At 34.0% G+C, this 24162-nt stretch overlaps 3 protein-coding genes across 4 annotated transcripts; 2 read left to right on the forward strand and 1 right to left on the reverse strand.

Annotated features, from left to right (window-relative positions):
* Window positions 1–6993: 6993 nt before the first annotated feature.
* RPC14 (RNApolymerase 14 kDa subunit) lies at window positions 6994–11832 on the forward strand. The gene is made up of 3 exons (XM_085722667.1): window positions 6994–7381; window positions 10274–10350; window positions 11411–11832. The coding sequence occupies exons 1-3, from the start codon at window positions 7281–7283 to the stop codon at window positions 11620–11622; spliced, it is 390 nt and encodes a 129-aa protein (XP_085578793.1). The 5' UTR covers window positions 6994–7280; the 3' UTR covers window positions 11623–11832.
* Window positions 11833–12368: 536 nt separating this feature from the next.
* Window positions 12369–16789, forward strand: LOC146904796 (uncharacterized). Its single transcript, XM_085722666.1, has 3 exons — window positions 12369–13908; window positions 14421–14504; window positions 15392–16789. Exon 1 carries the CDS (start codon window positions 12664–12666, stop codon window positions 13783–13785), a length of 1122 nt encoding a protein of 373 aa, XP_085578792.1. The 5' UTR covers window positions 12369–12663; the 3' UTR covers window positions 13786–13908; window positions 14421–14504; window positions 15392–16789.
* A 576-nt stretch (window positions 16790–17365) lies between these two features.
* CRN (Protein kinase superfamily protein) lies at window positions 17366–20238 on the reverse strand. Of its 2 annotated transcripts, none has more exons than XM_085722669.1 (2): window positions 18776–20238; window positions 17366–17913 (listed from the first exon to the last, which is right to left on the reverse strand). In XM_085722669.1, the coding sequence occupies exons 1-2, from the start codon at window positions 19705–19707 to the stop codon at window positions 17604–17606; spliced, it is 1242 nt and encodes a 413-aa protein (XP_085578795.1). In that variant the 5' UTR covers window positions 19708–20238; the 3' UTR covers window positions 17366–17603. The 2 variants fall into 2 exon arrangements, with proteins under 2 accessions (XP_085578795.1, XP_085578794.1); XM_085722668.1 differs by having other exon boundaries at window positions 17366–17916.
* Between the last annotated feature and the right edge of the window lie 3924 nt (window positions 20239–24162).

Below are 24162 nucleotides of genomic sequence, written 5' to 3' on the forward strand. Positions count from 1 at the left end.
TGATTCACAAAACAACTATCTGAAGGTGACATTTAAAAAGTTGGATTCTTTCATGCATCTAAAAATAGAGAGAATACAAGAAAAATGATGAAATGATTAGGACAGATAGGAGTATAATAATTATGTGTTTGTCACTTGATATAGTTTAGAGGATCAAATAACTCTGTTCTTATTGGTTGTAAAAAAAAACTGACTTAAGGATTTTATATTTTTTGATTTCAAGAGGCGAGTAAAGATCTTCTTAATTTCTTTTAAAAAATGAATATTTCAACTATCATTGTTTAGAGGATCAAATATCTAACAATATAACCTAATACATTTTTGTACTATCATTTATTCACTCTCAAGAAATTGAGAGAATCTTTATCCGTCTAAAACAACCATTGTTATATTGGACTACAAACAATATTAAAACATCGAGGTTATGAATCTATTTAAGGAAAAAAAAAAATCTCTTTACTTATATTGGTTCAACACTCACGTTTTTGTCTACTACTTTACTCACATTTGACACAAATATCTTTCATTCTATTTTTTTGAAGGAAGAAAAATATCTTTCATTCTTTTTTTTTTTTTGGTACAAAAAATATCTTTCATTCTATTATATAATTATTTGATAAAAAGGTTATATACAACATATTAACCGTGAATTTTTTTTGTCCTTATCATAGCCTCTGCGTGCATATGAACCGTTTGGTTTAATATATAAAGAAAACGTACACTTTCAACCATGTGCTAGGCAAGATCCCATTATTCCATTTCCAAGGACAAAAAAAGTACAAAATCCAACTTGCATACTCAAATTGTACATTTTTTATTCTGTCAATTTGATTTGAAATGACTCATTTCATTAAAATAATGCAAAGCCACTAGCTAGTTCCGTTGAATTTGGAGGTGTTACAAACCTCTTTTTTCTTTGTAAAAGAAGAAAAACTTGACTTGAATTGCAATTTGAGGATATATATAACTTGACTAGAATTACAATTTGTAGATATATATATGAGTGTGCATGTGCCTAATTAAGCACCATTGTTGGAGATAAGCCTCTTTACGAGTGAGACATCAATTAACACGTTATTAGGGCTCACATTAGGTGTGTGTGACACATGGTTAGAAAATTCAAGATCCGAATAAGCTGTGATAAGTTTTGACCATATATAATTTTGAGTCTGAAAAGTAAGGTGACACTTACAAAATGTACGTGCGCATAATTTCATTTCAAAACGCGTTCATGCCTAAAAATAAGGGAAATGTTAACCGGTGTCCCGGGGCAGTGGTTAAGGATATGAAAAAGAAAATTATATAGTAGTTAATGCATTGAAATTGTGTAATTAATCTATAATAAAGTCAAAAACAGTTTTCTTTTATGGTAATAATTACATTTTATGGTATGCTTAACCAGTGGCCGGGGGCACCGGTTAGCAGGATCCTAAAAATAATTAAGTTGCAACAAAACGCAAACAAATAATGTAGTCAACATGATTCACCATGTCGGCATGTCTTACAAACTAAAGAATTCCATAATTGCTTGAATTTTGTGTGTTCAAGTATTTTTTTTAGGGGTGCATTCAAGTTAATGAAATGCGTTCATAAAAAAAAGTTAATGAAATGTACATTTGGAAACCCACTTGGGTTGGCCTAGTGGTATTGGCTTGGGTCTGGGGAGTGTGCTCATCCGCAAAGTCTCAGGTTCGATTCTCTCCGGTGCCAATTTAGGTGGGTTATTTAGCTTCTTCAAAAAAAAAGAAATGTACATTTGGTTACGAGGGCGTTGAAGAATATCACAATGGACAATGAAGAATCAAATAAATTAGTTGAACTTTCACATCTTAATTTAAAACTTTAAAACATTAGATATATGTTGAACTTCACATCTTAATTTAAAACTTTAAAACATTAGATATATATTAGATATATATGAGTCTCAATTATATAAGGTTGAACATTCACCTTTTTAACTAAGATTCTTACCCTATTACAAATACAAAAGGTAAATGATAATGAATTCTGCTCTTTACCCAAAGTGTTTTGCCGGTGCCAATTTAGGTGGGCTATTTAGCTTCTTCAAAAAAAAAAAAATGTACATTTGGTTACGAGGGCGTTGAAGAATATCACAATGGACAATGAAGAATCAAATAAATTAGTTGAACTTCACATCTTAATATAAAACTTTAAAACATTAGATATATATGAGTCTCAATTATATAAGGTTGAACATTCACCTTTTTAACTAAGATTTTTACCCTATTACAAATACAAAAGGTAAATGATAATGAATTCTGCTCTTTACCCAAACTGTTTTGCTCATTCTCAAAGTAAATGTCCAAAATGCCCTTACGTGACTTAAGTCACGCTAGTTTATACTTTACATGAGTTAAGTCACGCACGCACGTTATAGCTCAGCGTGAATTAAGTCACACTTGTGTTAAGTGGCGCATAGTGACTACTTTTTTTAAAATTTATTTACTATATTCAAATTATTTTATTTACTTTATTCTATTGTTCACTTTATTCTAAATTATTTATTTGCTATATTCTAATTTATTTATGCACTTGAAATTTATTTATTTATTTGCTATATTCTAATTTATTTATGCACTTGAAATAAATTCGAAATTAGAAAATAAATTCGATTTTATCTACTTCAATATTTATTCTAATTTATTTATTCATTAAATACAAAATTAGAAAATAAATTCGATTTTATTTATTCAATATTTATTTATTCAATACATAATCATAAACATAAAATAAATGCAAATATAAATACAAATAAAAAACAAAATTAATAAATATAACTCTCGTTTTATTAATATCATTCAAACATTACAATAAGCAATACATATATTTTATTTGAATTCACTAATCTACTTAATATATTTTTACCCTCTTGGGGTAAAAGTTATTTTTACCCTCTTCGGTATATAGCAATAGCTCTTGGGGAAAATAGTGATCAGTCATGTTGAGGAAAATGATATCAAGATCCCTTGAGGTAAATTTAAATTTGGTTCCTTTTATACCCCCATGATGATTCTTCTTACCCACGGTAAAAAGATTTTGGGAGTAAAAGGAAGCAAACCTAATTTTACCTCAAGGGATGATGTCTTTTTCCCCAACTCGACTGACCATTATTCCCCCAAGAGCCACTGCTATATACCTAAAGGGGTATAAAGAGCCTAAAGACTATAGAAGCAAAAAAGAAGAGAAAGAGGGGGAGAGAGTGGGAGGAGATAATGTGAGGAAAAGAGGAAGTAATACCTTGACACTTCAATACCTTCATTTAAACCAACCTAACAAGTATTTAATCTTTTTAAAAGGAACAATGGGAATGCCGATCGAATGTTGGAGTCCCGCCGTTTGGCAAGTTTGAACTACCCCATTTAAAGGAAGACAATTGTTGTAGTTGGAAAGTGCATTCCCTACCTAATCACGATCTTCTGGCGGAATCAGACTGTTGATAATATCTTCAGTTGATCTCAGCAACGTTACCCGCATATCGATCTACTAGAACATGTTGTGCTCCCAAAACATGTTCTTCACGTTTTCGTCGTTCTTTAACTCCACCCAAGTGAATGATACTCTCCCCTCGTCAAGCGTTGGACGTTTATACCGAACGTATTCCACCCTCCTTGTGTCTCTGGGGTTGACTCCTTGGTTGAATTCATTCAGTTAATCCTTGAGACCTCTTAACGTTACACCAAGGCACCGAACCTTCAACCTCTGAGGTTCTCTGTCGTTGAATTCTGCATGAACGTCGATCCACCCCGCCATTGCTTCAAATCTACACAATAAGAAATTAAACACAATCAATGAAAAACTCATTCAAACATTTCATCAAACACTTGGAGTGCAAATTATACATAAACCCAAAAAAATGATAACTACAACATAAACATGCAAACATCTAAATAATTAAGCAATATAAGTCATTTGCATGTAACATTGTATCATATCTTGCAAAAAAAATCAAAATTTAAACAAACCCTAAATCTAAAAAAATCTAATCTAAGTGTAAAAAATCTAACATAATCATGCAAACATCTAAACATCATAACAATTAAGCACTATAAATCATTTGCATGTAACATTCTATCATTTCTTGCAAAAAAAATAAAATTTTAACAAAACACTAAACCTAAAAAATTCTAGATTAAGTGAAAAAATCTATCATACCAACATAATTTAAGTGAGAGCTTATTTGTTCTTGTTATTGGAGAGTTGTTTGATTTGAAGTTGAAGGAATTTTGGAGTTGGGTAATTTGAGTGAGAATTGAGAGAGATTTGAGTGTTGTTTGAAAATGAGGCAAAATAAGGCTCTGCTTTGAGAGAGATTTGAAATACATCACACGACGTAAGTTAACTCACGTAGAGGCAATATAAACATTTACTTTGGGAATGAGCAAAACTGTTTGGGTAAAAAGCATAATTCAATGATAATAATAAGATAGCAACTTGTGCATTGCAAATACAAAAAGGTAAATGAAAATAAATAATATAAGATAGCAGCAACTTGTGTTTGAAATGGCTATGATTGGTGGCAACTTGTGCATTAACGTGGGTGTGATTGATAGGGACATATTGCGCATGCTGTTTCCTGATTATTAACAAAACAACTATCTGAAAGTGACATTTAAGGAGTTGTTGTATTCTTTCATGCATCCATTCCTCTCAAACAAGAAAAAAAAGGTATGAAAATAGACTAATAGAGTGAAGGTAGGAAAAATGATAAATGATTAGGACAGAAATTATGTACATAATTATGTATTTCACACTTGATATAGTTTAGAAGAGGATTTGGTGGGGAAGAGTGGTGTACGGTGGGATATTTTAATTTTGTTAAGTTTGGATTGGATGAGCGAAGAGGTTTGAATAAGGGAATCCAACTTAGTTTAATATCATATATGGTGGTTCAATCAGTTCTTGGCTCATATGAAATTTATTGACCTACCTCTTTTTGGGAGGCATTTTATCTAAGCGCATCCAAATGGTGTCACAATGAGTAGACTAGATAGAGTGTTGATTTCAAAATAATGGCTTGATACTTGGTAAAATTCTACAATATGGGTTATATTAAGAGATGTGTTAGTTCATTGACCGCTTTTCATTCGTTACAATTCAAAAGATTGATTATCTAAAAGTTTCATTTCGGTAATGTTTGGTTCGAGAATAAGATGTCTAGGGGGTTAATTCAGGATACATGGACTGAACCATCCTTTTCGGGTTGAATGGTGGTATTTTAAAAGAAAGGCCTAAGGGGATGAATGAGATAATTAAGAAGTGGAATAAAAAGGTGTATGAGGAAACAAAATTAAAATTTCAAAAGTTGATGAATGAATTTAATATCTTAGATTTGAGGTGTGAGTACTAGGCTATCTTGACCGCGAGATTGAGAAATGTATGAGGTTTGTTTGGAAAGTTGTGGATGTTGTTTAAAAGCAAGGATGCCCTTACTTTCCAATGATCAAGATCGAGGTGGCAAAAGAAAGGTGACATGAGTTTAAGTTTCTCTCATGGTTGTGCTAAATCTAGGGGAAAAGTAAATGTCATGAAGGTATTGAGAACACGAAACTGGTGGGTGGGAAGAGTGCAATAGGTGAGGGAGAAAACATGGAGATTCTTTAAAGAACATTTTGCATCTATGGAATAGGCTCGTCCTACTATGATTTCTAAGTTAAAATCACATTTAGCTTTGAGCGACTTCCGACCCATTTCTTTGATTGGTTACCTGAATAAGTCGGTGTTTAAGGTGTTGGCAGCATGTTTTACAAAGATTACAGGTTGAAATTTCTGGATTTTTAGGTTGAAGATCGATGAATATTGAGTTCATAGACTTTTATGAATTAGTTTTGTAACATTTGAGTGAACTTTGATGTTAGCTCCTAAGATTTTTTTTCTTCTTTATTTCAGGCCCTCAATTAATGTTAGGGAAAAATAATTTATTTGAGGCAAAAACAAATAAATTGTAACCGTCATAAAAAATTCCACGTGACAAGATTCTTTTCCACATCAACGCCTTCTATGTCGTTGGGTTGTTGAATGACCAAAATATAAATAATCCAAAATTATTGAGGTAATATTCATGTGTGCTTTGTTTTCATAGAGTTTGTTTCTAAACTCCGCGGTGCTATTTATATAGTCAAGCCATGTTGTCTTCTTAGGGCCCGTTTGTTACGGATTAAAATAAAAGTGATTTTGACAAAATAATTTAGAGATTATATATTAGAGATTTTATGAAAAATCAGAATCTATTTTGAGTTTATCGTGATAAAAATAACTATTTTTAAACAGATAATTTAGTTTGTTTTGATTCAGCTATATAAAAGCGATTTTTTGTTATAAAATTAGGGCCCGTTTGTTACAGATTAAAATAAAAGTAATTTTGACAAAATAATTTAGAGATTATATTTTAGAAATTTTATGAAAAATCAGAATCTATTTTGCGTTTGTTTACCGTGATAAAAATAACTATTTTTAAACAGATAATTTAGTTTGTTTTGATTTAGCTATACAAAAGCGATTTTTTGTTACAAAATTAGTTCAATATTTTAAACCATATTTTCTCTCTCCTCTAAAAAAATCTATTTTTTGAGAAGCTGTTCTTAACAGCTTCTTATTTGAAGTTGTTTTTAGATTCTGATTTTTTTAAAAAACTGTAACAAACGGATGCAAAACTCTTTAAAGTAATTATTTTTTTAAAATAAGTGATTTTTTTTTCTTAAAAAAACTATAACAAACGGACTTTTAATATTAATAGATACAATTATTCTTTTACAATTTTCCACGAAGGTATATTTATAAAAATACTAAAAAGTTACAAACTAGCAATTGCATTGATTGATTTTAAATTTGTTTTCTTGTTTATAATAAAAACCAGAGAAACTATATTTTTTTCCCCAAAAAAAAAAGAAGAAGAACTAGAGAAACTATATTTTTGTATGTGGACCAAATATCTTTTATATACAATTGTAATTGTATAAATTAATCTTTTGAATCAGATAGGAACACACACGAAAAAATATCCAAACCTTTTCTTTTTGCAAAAAAATGAAAAGAAGGATAGAATACAATTGAAATTCTCCATGAATAAAAAATGAAAAATAAAATAAAATTAAACCCCTCTGGATTTAATAAAAAAAAAAAAAAAACCCAACTAAAACCCTGTTATCAAAAGAAAATTGAATTAAAACCCTAAAACAAGAAAACCTGCCGCTTTGCTTTGCCCTTGGTAGTTTGGTTAGATTGAAGCCGTCAGAAACAGGTTTTCCTTTGATTGATTGACGATGGAGCATGGTTCGTACTCTGATTTGAGTAAATCAACATTTTCTCTCGTCGATGAAGATCACACTTTCGCTAATTCTGTTCGCTTCACCTTGAATCAAGAGTTAGTTACTTTCTTTCTTCTTTTCGTTTAACTGTTATGCTTTTAAGTATCTCTTTGTTGTTTCATTTATCATCATAGGACAGGTAATGAAATATTAAGTTAATTGAGATATTTCTCAAAACCTGAAAATTAATTCTGGAGATAACAAGTGATATAATGAGAAACTCAGGATTGCAGTTTATGTGCTTGAACTCTCTATGTAGTATTGTCAATTAGCGGCTATAGTGTAATGGAATCTGAACAAATTGCCATTGTTCCACAATACTACACTATACACTGTTTAGTGCGGAGTATTTTCACACTGGAGTGTAGCATAATTTTTATTATTGCCTTAATTGTTCTTTCCCGGAGACCCTCCCTGCCATGGCGATGCAAAAGGGGGTGCTCTTAAGGTTGATGGGAAGTCGCCGGCGTTGAGCTGACATGTGGGGCGTTGTTATTCTAGCTTGACAGGGAGGACCCCTGGTCCTACGGATCCTTAAAAGGCTTAAGGAATCAGAGCTACGTTGTTCTCTTTGTATATAGGCAATGCAGGGAAGCATAATTCATGTATTATTATTGGGGCATGAAACCTCTTATTTCTAGAGGTAGTGGGTCAATGAGTGGGGAGTTGTGGAGAGTAGTGGGCTAGTTAGCGGGGACCATGAGGTATCCCGCTACACCACCTTTCTTAGACTTAGTTAAAGCCTTCCCATGTGTTTCATGTGGAAGGCTTTAATCGAAGTATGACATGTCCTGACCAAGTGGGCGGGGTTGCCCCTTCATCTAGGGAGGCCACATGGTTCCTTAGATAGCGTAATTCTCATGGTGATACACTAATATTAACAAACCATTATTTTCTGCAATCGACAATACTATTAATCTATTATTATCTCATAAATAGTCTAGCAGTTTTGGAGCCAGAAGATAACCTTGCAGCTACCATCAATTTCAGTTTATTATTAGGCATTAGCCATAAAATGATCAAACTACTTAAAAGTAGGGAATGATTCTCAACAAAAGAAAACAACTGTGTATGAAATAAACATGAATTGAGCTTTATCCTTTTTATTGCCAAACTGATTGATTGACAGAGCCCCCCCTGCCTCTCATCCCTCAGGGAGAGATATCAACCTGCCATTAAGACAAGAAGCTTGTTTTTATATTACTTTTATTCTGCATAATTAATAATTCTGTTTGCATTTCTGATTTTTGTTACTGGAGTTCTATGAAGCCTAGATATATAGTATTTCACAGGTGCAATAACATACGTCACTTCCTAGAATCCACCATAGCAAAATTTTATTTAAAAAAACTGGTATAGATGTAGAATACTTGTGATGAAAGAGACGTTCATCATTCCTCATTAAGGTATAACTATAATCATCACATTTTACAAAAGATACTTGTGATCTTAACTAAAATTCAAGAGTTTCTGTTTAAAAGTACATATTTTAACGATGCTTCTGTGCACCTTGCACAAGGAACACTAACCCATTAATAATCTCACATTTTTATATTAAAAATGTGACACTAACACGTGCGAGGCAATTGTATTTATTCTACTCATTCCTTTTGTTTTGTAATCTGCTGTGTTGTTTTGCTTATTTGGAGTTTTTAGCTGTGGCATTTTGCCCGTGCAAGACACACGGGCCGCTCGCAACGAGAAATACACAAGTGCGACATATATATGGAACACTCAACCACCAAAATAAAGAAAATACACCCAAATTGGCCGAAACACCCGCCTGGCCATCAACCCTAAGCCAGAATACGGGGAAGAAAAGAAAAAACTGGTAGGCCAAAAGACTCAGACCAAAACAGCAGCTGAAAAACGTCAAAAAACAGCACAGCTTTGCACTGAAACAGAGCCCCCCTGAACTTAAAACAAGCCAACCGCAGCCAAATCGCCAAATCACTCCCATCAGGGACGAGACCTGACCGCAGCAAGCCGAGACACTACCAACCCATGTAGTCAGGAACGAGTTCCTACGTAGGTTCGATTGGCCAGTGTAGGAACGTAAACACGAGGGACGTAACGTAACACGGTTCGTAAGTAGGATCGATAGGTTGTCGATAGAATTGAGAGAAATATATAGGGAAAACAGAGGAACCAGAGGGAAAATGGCAAAAAACAGAGAAAACAGAGGGAAAATGGCAAAAAAAGGGGAAACAGAGCAAAACCGAACCAGAGTGAAGTCGAAGCACGGTTGAGGTGCTGTGGCACGTAAGATCGTGCGATCCTGCGTGCTGGGACTCGTTCCTGACTACCTTGCTACCAACACACCACACACTCAAAAACAGCCACAAACCTCTACACAAACAAAGCTGTCGAAGACAATCACCTACCGAGGCAATCCTTCGGATTCCATGATTTGTTTTTGAGGGGTGATTTGGAGTTTTTTTATGTCGTGAATTTGGTAGGATCTTATGATATGTGTTAAGATCTCACTATTTATGATATTTGACCCTTTTCTTGATCCTGCGTATGATCTCGATTCTGTCTACCTTGGTTGTCATAACAAAAAACAAAGTGGATTGTGGGGCTTCTTTTTGTTTACCGGGGGGGGGGGTAAGAGTTTCTTTCTTTCAAAACCATGCCACTTTGCATCCACAATGTATCCAAAAACAATTTTTTTTAATAATTGAAGAAAATCATATACTTTTGAGCTATGTATCCTAAGAGTATCAATGTTAGACTTAGATACATGTCCAACATGGAAACTTTGGCCATTTTGGAGGTATATAGCTAGAGTTTGAAATATTTTTCGTTTTTGTAGCTCATATTATAAATGTCTGTTTAACTTGGCTTTTTCATCTCTCTCTTTCTGTGCCCAACCTCTTCCTCTTCTTCCTTAATTCTTGTCATTTTTAGCACAATATATCCTGATGAGAATTGTTGTTGTCTTGCAGTCCAAGAGTGACATTTTGTGGGTACAGCATCCCTCATCCATCAGAAAACCGTGTTAATGTCAGAGTCCAGACAACTGGTAAGTGGTAACATAGGCTGTCTCATGTTGGATATAATGCAACTTTAATTGGAAAATCTGTTCCAGAGCCTAATACCGAAAATTCCATTTTTATATCGCAATCACAAGATTGTGTACTTCAGCTTCCAATTTCATATTTTGCTAGACAATCTTTTCTATTGTGCTGACCAGTATTTGTTACTTGTTTTAAGATAATTTACATAATTTGAGCCATTTTTTTATTTTTACAACAAGCAAAGCAAAGTCCATTCCTATTATTAGCTTTGAATAGAAGCCAAACTTTTTTAAGTTAGTTAATTCTGATGTTCTAAATTATCTAAACAGGTTTTCTTATCAATGCTAATATAAAAATAAAAAAAAAGGATAAGAAAACTTCGTTAGTTGAACAGAAAATGCAAAGTCAGTTCCTACTATTCTCTTCAACCAATGAAGTTTTCTTATCTTCTTTTTTTCTTTTCTTATCAAGTTCATATAGAAATGAATTGTAGGTTTGGTGGTACATCGATGAATAACTAAATAGTTAAAACTCATTATACAATTTTATTTTTGTTTTTTTGATAAAAATATTAAAAGGCAATGGTTGAGCATCCACAAGTATGTGCTGGATTGTGAATTACATGACTGGTGGACTTGTAGGCTTTTCTGCATATAAATCACTGTTGCACTTCCATGTTCTAAATTTGTTCTCTTTTATGGTTTATAGCTATTCATTATATGTGAATTGGATCAACAATGAACTCTAAAAGGAAAATTGGAGTAGCTTCCTTTATAAAATAGGTAGATTTTCATTTTTGTTGGTTTAAACGTGTGGAGAAGCTCTACAAATCTGAAGCACTAATAAGGACGAAATACCAGATAGTTTATAGTGAAATAGTAGTTAATAAGAGTGAGCTCAAACCAAACCATTGTGCATGTTATTATGACGTTGTTTGATCAATTTAATCGATCACACATAGTGAGAAAAGACTTTCGTTGTATTTGTGGTATGATTTATATCTAATTCAATGTCGCTGCATCAGTAATTTTCCATTGAATGGGTCATCTCTCTCTGTATCTGTAGGGGATCCAGCAAGTGAGGTGTTAAAAGATGGTTGTCAGGATCTGATGCTTATGTGCAAGCATGTTAGGAGCACTTTTGGGAAGGCAGTTAATGATTTTAAAACCAGCAAGTCTGTTAGAAGCACTTCTGAGAAGGCAGTTAAAACCAGCAAGTCTGTTGGAAGCAGTTCTGAGAAGTCAGTTAGTGAGTCGGATGATGATATGGATGAATGAACTTAGTCTACAAGTTATAGTTTTGATTTTGAGTTAGTTAGGTTATTTGAACATTAAAATATAAACACCGTATGTATTTGTTTAAATGTCATACTTTTATCTTGTGCAACTTGGTGTATGTTTGAAAACACGGTGTAACCATGTTCCAAATCATGGTGGATTGAAGTAACGAAGGTAGCTTCTAAAAATCTGCATTAGTTCTCTTTTCAATTTTGTGTGAGAAAACTTGGAAACATACGGGTATATTGCTGTTTACAATATGTTATTATGCCCTTGTTTTATCTTTTTCTTGTGAAGATTACCAAAACTGACTAGAAGATCCCAAAAGAAATATTGTGCTTAAAGATACAAAATCATCACCAAACTAGTCCTAATTGTGACACCCTTTTAGTCCTCTTATAAAAACAAACATCAAGTTAGTGATGGGTTTCGATTAAACTTTGAATTATTATCACATTTGTCAAAACATGCTTGAAACAAGTTGTAATTAAAATGATGCTAATTAGGGACACTTGCACATCCATCTTCCATCACTTCTCATGTCATTTGTATGATTTTATTATTCATAAATCATAATATGATTTTTTTTCAATTTATTTTTATATAACTACATTGAGTTTCTTCCTTGACAAAAAACATTGAGTTCTTATTCTCTAAATAGGATAAGTTTAAATTTACATGATATCATTTATGCATGCATCCTCAAATTTGTTAGTATATGGATGTATAAATGTTCTTATTTTTTACACAAGATGTATATAAATGTTACCAAGGTAAATGATACATAAATCTCAGTCAACACCTAAATTACTTAATTTAGTAAACAGAATCAGAATTTTCAGTTAATTAATCCTACAATATTCAAGTGGTATACTTGTTGGTTTTAGATTACACATTCTCCTTCTTCACTCCTTCAACCTTACACATACAAAGTACAATCACAATCCCAACAATGTCTCACTAATTAACCTTAACCCTCATCTTCTAATTCACATTCTTGCCATAATAATCACATTTCAAACTCTCTAATCAATATTCACCATGTTAATCTCATTCTCATCATCACACAAATCCACCATCACCTTAATCACCTTAATCATCTTCATATTGGGCTTGGGCCCAAGCCCAATTCTCTGTCGAGATGCACACGTCATCAACTTCCGTTCCCCCAACCTCTATCCAGAATCCCTCGCGTGGGACCCACGCGCTCAACATTTCCTCATCGGATCCCTCCGCCGCCGCATCATCACCGCCGTCTCCGACGCCGGCGTAGTCGAAACCTTCATCTCCGACATCACTCTCCCCTCCAATTCCTCTATCCTCGGCCTCGCCGTTGACTCCGACCGTAACCGCCTCCTCGCCGTCGTTCACTCCCCTTCTCCCCTCCCTCCTTTCAACGCCCTCGCCGCCTACGACCTCCGCTCCCGCCGCCGCATCTTTATCTCTCTCCTCCCTGACTCCGATGATGAATCCAGCCTTTCCACACTCTACATCCTCTCCGCCGCCAACGACGTCGCCGTCGATCACACCGGCAACGCATACGTAACAAACTCCGCCGGAAACTTCATCTGGAAAATCACCACCGACGGAACCGCATCAATCTTCTCAAAATCTCCACTATTCACCTCTCCGGCGAACGATAACAATCTCCAAGGTCTCAACGGAATCACCTACGTTTCAAAAGGCTACCTTCTCGTAGTGCAATCGAGCACAGGCAAAGTTTTCAAGGTAGATGCAGTGGACGGAACGTCAAGGACTGTATCACTAAACGAGAATCTCATCGGAGCCAACGATATTGTCGTTCGCGACGACAATACCGCGGTGGCGGTTTCGCCGATGAATAAATTATGGTTAATGAAGAGTATGGATAGTTGGGCAGAAGGAGTGGTGTATGAGAGAAAAGAGATTGATGTTAAGCGGTTTCCGACGTCGGTGACGGTTGGAGAGAAAGGGAGATTGTATGTATTGTATGGACATTTAAATGAAGGGATGTTGGGTGATTCTGGAAGAGAGGGTTTTGGTATTGCTGAGATTAGGTCAAGAGAAGGACAAGATGAACATGTTTGGATTTTTGTTTTGATTGGTCTTGGTTTTGCTTATTTCTTGTTTTGGTGGTTTCAGATGAAAAATCTTGTCTTCAATATGGATGCCAAAATCAAATGATGGTAACGAGCGCATGTTTGGATCATCAGTGAGTTTAACGAAATCACTGTGATTTTGTCGAAACTCTAAAATCACGTTGGTTCAACGTGATTCTGCCGAAGCCCGAACAATCAACGTTTTGAGGTTGATTTTAGTTTAGTTTGTTTCCAAGTATCAATGCATTTTTTGCAAATCTATTGGATTAGGATTTTCAAGTTTAACCTATTCCAGTGTAGCTCAATTTTAGCTTAATATTCATAATCATATTGTATATATTGCCAATTTTGCTTTATAGATTATTTTGTTATAGCAATGTTGTTAAGATGAAGCATGAACTTGGGTGTTGCAATTATTTTTGATCTATGATTTTCCCATTCTTCTTTCTAGTATTATATCATCAAGTCATGTAGATACAACAACACAAGATTAGATCCTTCGACTAGGGATGTTTCTTTTTTATACGACCGATGTTAGTATTGTTAGTAATTGTTAGTATTACCTCGACTTCTTATCACTCCGCTCCTTAACTTCCCCACCCTAGCAACCAAACCATTGTTATATCTCCATACTAAGGATGTTTCTAATTAAGAAGTTGTGGAAACATATCTATTATCTAATACTAATAAGAAAATTGTGTTTTGCTCATCCTCTTGCAGTTAATTAACCCCGTGACATTCTCAGAATTCATGTTGCAGCATCAACTACTGCTACTAGTTAGATTGAAATTGATGGCATGATGGGTAAGCTTAGTTGTGAGTTGATGGAAATTTTATAGTGAGTAGTTTTTTTTTTTTAATTTTGGTCAGGTTATAGTCAGTAATTTATTAGGTGAAAATATAATCACATTCACATACTATGTGCCAGTTGATGGAAATTTTATAGTGAGTAGTTTTTTTTTTTTTAATTTTGGTCAGGTTATAGTCAGTAATTTATTAGGTGAAAATATAATCACATTCACATACTATGTGCCAATTCTGTAAGTTTTATTCTCCGCTATATCTGAAAACTGATAAGTTTTGTACATTTATAGGTATACTCTATTTCTTAACAACGAATTATATATCCGACCAACTTCAGCAAAATGATGCTGTGCTATTTAAAAAGAGACAACTGTTTGGTTTTGGACATTTTGGCAATTGAAGTTGACACTTATTGGAGCTCTCATCTGGTTTTTGTAAGGGAATATGTTTATCATGTCAACATCTGTTATTGTTCAGCAAAATAAATTGCTCACATTCACATATTATCTGATTAATGACTCTTAATCAGTTCTAATCACTTTTGAGCTTATAAGTGTTACATTATTCAGTTGGAGTTCTCAATTTGGATTTTTTGCTAGTGAAAAGTAGTGTGATGCATGCGGTTATTTTCATTTTCGCAAACAAGTGTTCACGTTTAACCGTGATCTGAAATGTATTCTTTTGAAATCCTTCCAGCAGGTTCATAATGTGTAAATTTCTTAGTAGACCAATACTATTTCCACAATAGACAAGTTTCCTTTGATGCAGTTTGGTAGCACAATTCTAAAATTTGCTACAGATGTTCATTCAAGAACTGAGTTCTTCTTATCTGACAGATTAATCTCAGGTTTAGTCTTCAAAATGTTCATTTTTTTTTTTTTTTGCAGGGAATACCAGTATTGGTCTACAAGTATATGCATCCATCATGATTCATGTCTGTCTATGGTGGCCGTCATAATAAATTCAAAATCTTATTTTACAGTGGTGATACTGATAAAAGACTCAGTCGTCTCATTTACCTGAAATTAAACGTTGGTGCATATGTTAGGATATAAGAGTAGTTAAAGTAGTTAGGGGATTGGGCTTTTGTATTTGCTGTTTGTTTGCTGGTTGTATCGGTTCGCCAGTTCACCGGTTTCCACGAATTACAGGGGAATTTGCTCGAACCAATTCGTGGTTCTAAGTATGTCAAGAGAACTATGTGACTGTGAGTTAGTTAGTTAGGTTTTTTTGTTAGTTTGTATGACTGGGTCATTCTCTTGGTTAACAGTTTAAGGGATCATCTTTTGAATATTGTAAAATTGTGAATAGAGTAGCAACTCTATTGTAAAGGGGAACCCTTGGAAGAGAGATTCTCTCATATTCTTTCTTATTTTCACATTCAAGTGTTCTTTCTATTCCACTCAATTCATGGGTTCCTAACAGCATATTGATTGGTAAAAGAACTGAGATTGATGAGCCATGTGCCATACAAGGTCTAGTTTGAGAAGCAGCTGATGACCGATGAACTTGTTGAATTTTGTTGAAAATGCAAAAATTATTGACTCTACATTGTGCTTAGAATTATCTGAAGCTTATTTCAGGTGGGCGGCTGGACTATGTTTCTGGTAACATCGTTTAATTTGCGGCCACCAAAAGAGTATATCATATGAAGCTTTGCATTTGAGAATGAAATCACTAGTGTTGTTGAGGTCCTTCGTTGAACACTAACATCTACAAAGAAGCCTCTTTAAAATTGTTTCTACAGACTGAACTGGATTCCTTTGATTGTGAAATCATACCATTTTTTTAGTGCAGATAACTTTGTGAAGTGCTCAAGCAAAGAAGGAAAAATGTGTTCTCTAATTTTCCTTGTTACAATACCTTTTAGTTTACTTCTTTCATTCTTAAAGCATCATCATGTGATTGTGTAGTAACTGTCTTCTCTTAATTATGTTAACTCAGCTTACAGGACCAAGGGAAAACAAAAAGAGGGGAATTAGGTTCATTTGTAACTTTATTATTTCCTAGCAGCTTATTGTTCGTTTTCCATTGTGTTTTCTTTCCTATATTTTCTGTCAGCATTGAAACAAGTCCATTGATAAGTGATGAAGACAAACTGGCGGCACGGATCGAAGACGAAGTGTCGCGCAAGAAAGGTTCACTCGGAATGGTGTAGATTTTGCATCCGGTGTCGGAATGACCTGAATTATACCTTTTTGGAAAGCACCGGACCTCATGAGGTCGACTGAAAGCTCGAAACCGCCTTTTAATATTTTAGCATATACTAGAATTTTCTATTTTAATTAGGTTTGTTATTTTTCGGCCCATACATGTTTGTTATTTCTTTTAGTATTTAAACAGAACTTATCCAACCTAAGAGACACTTTTCATTCAATAAAAAATATTCGAGGTTTTTCTCTCAATTCTAGTGGATTTCGAAAAACCCTTATTTGATAGATTTGTCACTTGCAACCTGTTTGTTTATCTTTTAGGTTTAGCGTTTGCTAAACCCTTGCTTCCGTTCTGCGTCAATAAGTGAGCTTAGACAATGTAAAAAAAAAAAAAAAAGAGGACATGAAAAATGGAAATGAAAAGAATTAACATATGAACTATTCCTACAGCCATTTTACTAACATTATAGCTCTTTATCTTTGTGCCATAACTATTTTTGACCTCTTGTATAAAGCACACTAACTTGGACCATCATTTTGGACCATTAGTGAAATGCCACAGTTTAGGCAATGCAAATCAAGACGCAAAAATGTTCAAATTTTTTTTCAGGAAAATATATACATGTCAACAACTTCCATGGCATGTTCATCTTATGATTCAATAACTAGTACTGCCTAAGGAAGCAATATACTTGTTAACATCACTAGTGATTTACAATCATGATAATATGTATTAGCATCACCAAAAAGACATCCACTTACACTGCAAAACCAGATCAAAAAAATGAGAGAAAATATCAACCACACCATCAAAACCAAGATCATGCAAAACCAAAGCAATGAATTACACTAGAATCATGGCCAACCAAAAACCCCTAACATAATGTTATAGAAAAGGGTGAGAACAAAAAACAACATCTAAAGAAGGGAAAAATGAAGGTTTGGTTCAAAAACTATTGAGTTGTGTTAGCATGTGAACAAGCTCATCACTAGATGGTCTGTCAGCAGGCATATCAGATAAGCAAGCAGCAGCTATCCCAACAGCCATTAGCATCTCATCTTCTTCACCTTGTTCTCCCAAAATACTCTTATCTAGAGCTTCTCGTTCCTCGCCGGCTTGCTTCAAGTGTCGTAGCCAACATCCCAAACTTCCACCTCTGGACACTTCTCCGAAGAATGGATCTGTAGGATCCTTACCAGTTAATAAAACACCTAGTATCATCCCAAAACTGAATATGTCACTTTTTTCTGTGTACCTGCTGAATTTTCAGAACACACAGTTTAATCTCAATAGCATCATTTAGAAATTTCGTAAATTTCAGGGAATAAAATGTTCAAGTTCTACATCCTGGGATTGAATTGGTGATTCACTCTTCCAAGGACACACACCAATAAAACAACAGGAAATATAACAAGTTAAATTGGGAACAAACCTTTGTTGATTACAATGATTATTGTTCTATGGTAGGTTTTATGTATGATTCACCAATCTAAGTTAATTATACAGTGTGTGAATTGTGAACTATATTCATATGGACCACAGTGAGTGCCTAAAGTCAAAAAACTTGACACATGAACTATTGCATACAGGTAAAAGAAATATTGTCGGGTTTACAAAGTTGTTATCAAACAATGACCATAGCAAATGACATCATGAAAATCCAAAATACTGATTATATTTCACAAAATGAATCTTTGATTAGGTATTCCATAAGGAAAATCCCACCAATGAAATGTTGACCTTAAAAGGTGTAACTAGTCAAACAAATGCCTAACATCAATGAACTCATTTGGTGTTGAAAAAAGAAATAGACCAAATTCAAAACATCATTAAATAAGCTAGGAAGCACCGGCACAAAAACGAACATTGGATACAACATTGACACCGATCATCAACACTGCTTATAATTTGAAAATGAAAGTAATTGAATGTAATGAAATGTGTCGGTATCAGGTATCAGACACCTGACACATGTTCAATCTGAAATGTTGGTGCTACATAATAAATGGATGTAATTGAATATAATCACATGTGTCGGTGTCAGACATCGAAATTCAATTTGAAGTGTCGGTGCTACATAGTAAATAAGTTTTGATCAAAATCCTTTTTGCCTTTACCTGCAATTATGGGAACATTCAGGAGGAGTGTTGACAGAAATCCCTCTATCTAAGTTTGGTAGAAGTTTAGCCAATCCATAATCTGCCAATCTAGGTTCAAACTCGGCATCCAACATCACATTTGTAGGCTTCAAATTGAAATGCAAAATCTGAGGCACACAAGTGAAGTGAAGATACTGAAGACCTTTCACCACACCAACAGCAATCCTTAATCTAGCTTCCCAACCAATCTGCAACTCATTTTCCCTCACTCTATTCATCACATCTGCAAGACTACCGGTCGATACATAATCATAAACCAATGAGAATCCATCATTTTCGCGAATATAAGCCCTTAAACTCATCAAATTCCTATGTCTTAAACTAGCAAGAAGCTCTAGCTCCATTTGTATTTGCCTCTTCACCGACTTTTTCCTACTCTCCGGCGAATTGCTGTCAAAGGGTGTTAGCCTTTTAACTGCAATTATAAGACCATTTTCAAGAACAGTTTTGTAGTATTTCCCATTTGGACTTGAACCAAGCATATTGTTTTCTTTTGTCAAAGCTACTTGGAGTGTCTTTGAGGCAATTTTCGGAGAAAATATCACAGGTCCTTTGAGGATTGGTGTACGGTTTAAATATCGAACAACACATCGAATCACGAATGCAAAGAGAACAGAACCAATTAATCCAGTAACAGCTCCTAAAACTATGCTAACAATAATCTTCCTAGGACCATCCTTATACTCTGATGTTGATGATGAAGGCTCAGAAGATAAGTGCTTACTCAATCTTCCTTGGCATTGCACAGTGTCATGATGCAAACTAAACAAGAACAGAAGAAGAACAAATGGCTGAAAAGACAAAAATTTCCTTGCAAGTGAAAAAGGATTGTGTCTTTTCTTAAACATCAAAACACAAAAAACAAAACCACATCCACAAATCAACCCCATATGAAAATTGCATCACCACAAAAACACAACTTGAAAACAAATTCATATAACTACAAAAGGCTTAATTTTTACACTCTACACTAAAATGGGTTATTAAAAACAGTATAAGCATAAAGAATAAGCATAAGCATATTCCACAAACTTTTCATTTTTCAAACCAAAATCTTCACAAGAAAGCTTTCATAAAAGAATCCTTATCATTTTCTACAAAACCCCATCATTTTATTCTCTTCTCTCACACATAAATATTCCAACTTTACACTAATGAGAACAAGAATTTGAACTTCCAAAAGTGAAAAACAAGAACAAAAAAACTACTTCAAGGTTTAACAAAACCAAGCAAAAGCAACAAGACCCAGAAACAAAGTTGCAACCTTTTTTAGTTGGAAACAAAACAGAAAGTCAAAAAGTTGAAAAGAGATTAAAGGGTGCAAAGTGTATAGTGAAGAAATGAAGAAACAAGAACAAACATAAACCCTCTTCAGAACCTACAATGTCATTTGAGTTTGAAGCTATGTGCTAACTAACAGTGAAAGCCTCAAACACACACACAAAACATGTACTATAGTGAAAAATGAATGATTGTGTTTGTTTTTTGTGAAACTTGTTTCTCTCTCTGAAAAATCAAGAGTGAATATCTTTGCATTTTTCTTGTGACACAATTTAATCATTGATAAAATATAATATTTAAATTAATCTACAATATTTTTATATTAAAGATAAATTAGTCTTTGTAAATATCATAGATTAATTTTTATTTTGTCAAGTAGTCCAGTGGCTGGAGTTCACACATTTTAATTGTGGAGAAGTGGGGTGTCAGAGGTTCGAACCTCTTTCCCGGCATAAATTATGTTGTTCTACCAACTGAGGTAAGCTCAAGAAAACATATCATATATTAATTTATAATAGAGAGATTAATTTATCTTTAGTATAAAAATATGATTAATTTAAGTATTAATTTTGTAAGGACCGAATTAATCTCTATGTTATAATAAATAAAAAATAAAAAATTTCTTATAAAAATATTATGAGATTAATTTAAATATGGTTTTGTTAACGAGTGTTCTAAGGGCGCTCTTTAAGCATACTCAATTAAAAACTTTTCATTAAAAAACTTAATATTCCAATTTTCGATGCATATTGAATACACTCATTGATATTATTATTATTTTTATCAATAAGTAAATTGGATTACGAGAAAATGACAAAGGACTTATTTGAGCTTTCACTCAAAAACCAAAACTAATTTTATGAGTTAAGTGGTTGGGAGTTCAAGTGATAAGAAAATTTGAATTTAATTTTTAAATAAATAATTTTTAGTTAAACTTTATTTATTTCTGATCAAACTTCAAATTATTAATGTTATTTTTCTTAAGTTAAAAAATATAAAAACTACTTTTTTTTATAAGTTTCTCTCTCATCATGACAGTCTCATCTGGTCTGATGATAGCAAAGGGCCATATACTTCTTTAGGTTCCCGCCTTTGTAAGAAGGGCAGCAGCTGCTTGCACTCAGTAGACTGTACTGTTTGTGGGCTCCACATTTGGTCCGAAAGTGAAACATTGAAATCCGTGAGTTGATTAAGGAATTTATACTTCATGTTAACCGTTTGATCTAGTTAAAGTTCATCTCATCCGTTGATTGCTGCATGGGAATTTGTGCTGTTGTTAGCATGTTTTGTTTTTGTTGACAAAAGTGCTTAGTATGTTTGGTTGGTCATGTGTGTGTTTAGTAAAGTTTTTTCCTTTTTCTTTCCATGGAATAATGCTTTTTTTTACTACATTGCTACATTAGAATTAGTTAATTAAGAATGATATCTACTTCTTTCTTTTGCTTTTTTCTAATTTTCTTTTCTTTTTTGTCACCATTTTTCATCACTAACTTATTAAAATTGATAAAATTGATTTCAAGTTTTCTTAAGATGAAAGAATAATTTATTTATACACGTTGATAAAAAGAACTCATTTGAGTTGGTCTGATGATATTGGCTTGGGATATGAGAATGTGCTTCTGCTCAAGGTCTCAGATTCGATTCTCTTCGATGTCAATTTAGATTGACTAATTTCTCTTCGGTATTATTAAGTAATTAGTTGGAACATGCGAACGACATAATCCACCTTAAAGCTTCTTCAATGGAGAGCTTGAAGGTGAGAAAAACACAAGAAGGGGGGGTTGAATTGTGTTTTAGAAAAATTCTTCGTTTCTCCTAAAAACTGAACACACTGATCAGAAGCTAAGCAAGTCAGCTTCTGAAGTGATAATCAGAATCTAAATGCAGCGGAATAAAACAGAGAGAGAAGAAGAACGACACAAAGCAATTATACTGGTTCCTTCCACAATCCGGAAGTAGTCCAGTCCCCCTTGCACTTCCAAGGAGATTTCACTATGAGTAATATCTGATTACAAATGCTCAAGCACACAAGCAAGAGACTTCCAATGCTCAAGCACACAAGCAAGAGACTTCCTTTGCTCAAGAACACAATCAAGAGACTTCCTGCTCAAGCACAACTGCAAGAGACTTCCTAACTAAACAAAATTACACAGAAAATTGTTTAAGGTTGAACACTTGATATACAATCAGAGGTGCTCACAATACAAATCAGATACAGACTCAATGGACTTAAGAATTTCTAAGATATGACTTTGAGACACAGAAATTCTAAGTGAATGCAGAACAATTTCAGCAGAGGTTTGGTACTTGTGAAAATCTTGTGAGTCTTTCGTTCAGCGTTCTTGCATTACCAATTCTCTAGGTCTTCACTCCTTTATATAGAGGTGTGAAAGAGACGTTGTGAAATTGCCAGCACACCAAAGAGTCGTTGTTGAAGCTTGATCTTTCACCAATGATCTTTTGCCTGATTTGGTTGTTGTCCTATGAAGAACAAATTTGAAATCCATTCCTTATCCAAAGGAACATCTATGCAGGCGAAACCGTATTCTGGAGCTGTTTTCTTGTCTTGAAGCGCAGACACAAAACAGAGTAGTGGAGAACGTGGTTGTACAATTCGTACAAAGTACAATGTCAACGCTTTCGTCCAAATTGCAAACACACACCTTCAAACACCTTTGAAATGACCGTTGCAAACTCCACTAATCCTTTGTTTGTGTTTTCGAATCCAATAGACAGCTTTTGCATTGATGATTCTTCAATTCTTGATTCTTTGCAAATCCAGTTGATATTCAGCTTCTGGTGAAATGGCTTCTGATGAGGCAGCTTCTGATGATGCAGCTTCTGATGATGCAGCTTCTGATGATGCAGCTTCTGATGAGATGACTTCTGCAGCTTCTGATGATGCAGCTTCTGATGATGTGACTTCTGGACCTCTTGTCTTCAGGAGCACTATTCTTCAGGAGCGGCTTACTTCAGGAGCGCTATTTCTTCAGGAGCAGCCTGACTTCAGGAGCGCTTTTTCTTCAGGAGCAAGTTGCCTTCAGGAGCGTCCAAGCTTCAAATTTTTGTTGTTTCCATAGCTCTTTATTTGCTCATTCAGAACCAATGATGATGTAACTTTATAATTATGGTCCTGTACACTTGAACAAATATTAGCTAGTCCAATTTACAATTTTTAATACCTTGTTATCATCAAAACTCTTTAAGGTTTATTGTTAAACAAATTTTGTTCCAACAATCTCCCCCTTTTTGATGATGACAAACAAAAGTATTTAAAATTGATCAATTGTTGTTAATCTAATTAACAAGTTGACTTTGGGGTTCTGAGGTTTGTAAGCTCAGACTCTGAGGTTTGTAAGCTCAAACTCCCCCTGAGTCTGATAGTCTTTAAGGTGAGGTTTGTAAGCTCCCCCTAAGTTCTATCCAGGTTAATTAAATTCATTTTTCGCGCAATAATATTATCAGAGCTTAAAAGCAAAATTGAATCAATGAAAGAATTAACTTATAGATAAGAAGAATGGTTCAATTAACTTTACTTGAATTTTGATACTCCTTCGTTCATTCATAGCTTATACCAATAAGGTAAAAAGATAGAAGTTTTTCAAAAATTTCAAATGCCATTAATGGGGCTCAGAGCCTTTAAATACTTGTCACATATACTCCCCCTTTTGTCATTATCAAAAAAAATTAAAATAAATCTAAACACAAAAGACAAAAAGATATGAGAAAAAAAACTCAAACGTGAGAGAGTATACTAAGCAATGAACTAAATAAATCAGAGCAAAAATCATGTATATTCAATTGTCAGAAGCAGCTAAACAGTCAGAATCAGTAAGCATTCAGAAGCAAAAGAAATAAGACAAGATGATTTCAGAAGCAAGGACTAAGAAAATAAAACAAACAACAAACAAAGAAAAACACAAGGGTGTGCAACTAAGGGTTGGTTTGTTGTTGTTTCTTCATCTCTTCCATTTCTTCAATCTTCTTCTTCAACAATTCTTCAAGTTGTTGTTGCCTCTAAAGAAGAGCTTGTTCCCTTTCTCTAGCTTCTTGCTGCTGCTGTG

Source organism: Medicago sativa, chromosome 7 (assembly GCF_051527215.1).
Source record: "Medicago sativa cultivar Bolivia chromosome 7, Bolivia_mono, whole genome shotgun sequence".
Classification (NCBI taxonomy): Eukaryota; Viridiplantae; Streptophyta; class Magnoliopsida; order Fabales; family Fabaceae; genus Medicago; species Medicago sativa.

Bases quoted from the DNA above. Each gene is read 5' to 3' on its own strand.
- RPC14 (XM_085722667.1), top strand. From the start codon at position 7,281: ATGGAGCATGGTTCGTACTCTGATTTGAGTAAATCAACATTTTCTCTC. The intron at 7,382-10,273 runs GTTAGTTACTTT...GTTGTCTTGCAG, and splicing joins CGCTTCACCTTGAATCAAGA to TCCAAGAGTGACATTTTGTG. The intron at 10,351-11,410 runs GTAAGTGGTAAC...CTGTATCTGTAG, and splicing joins TGTCAGAGTCCAGACAACTG to GGGATCCAGCAAGTGAGGTG.
- LOC146904796 (XM_085722666.1), top strand. From the start codon at position 12,664: ATGTTAATCTCATTCTCATCATCACACAAATCCACCATCACCTTAATC.
- CRN (XM_085722668.1), bottom strand. From the start codon at position 19,707: ATGGGGTTGATTTGTGGATGTGGTTTTGTTTTTTGTGTTTTGATGTTT. The intron at 17,917-18,775 runs GTAAAGGCAAAA...CTGAAAATTCAG, and splicing joins GAATGTTCCCATAATTGCAG to CAGGTACACAGAAAAAAGTG.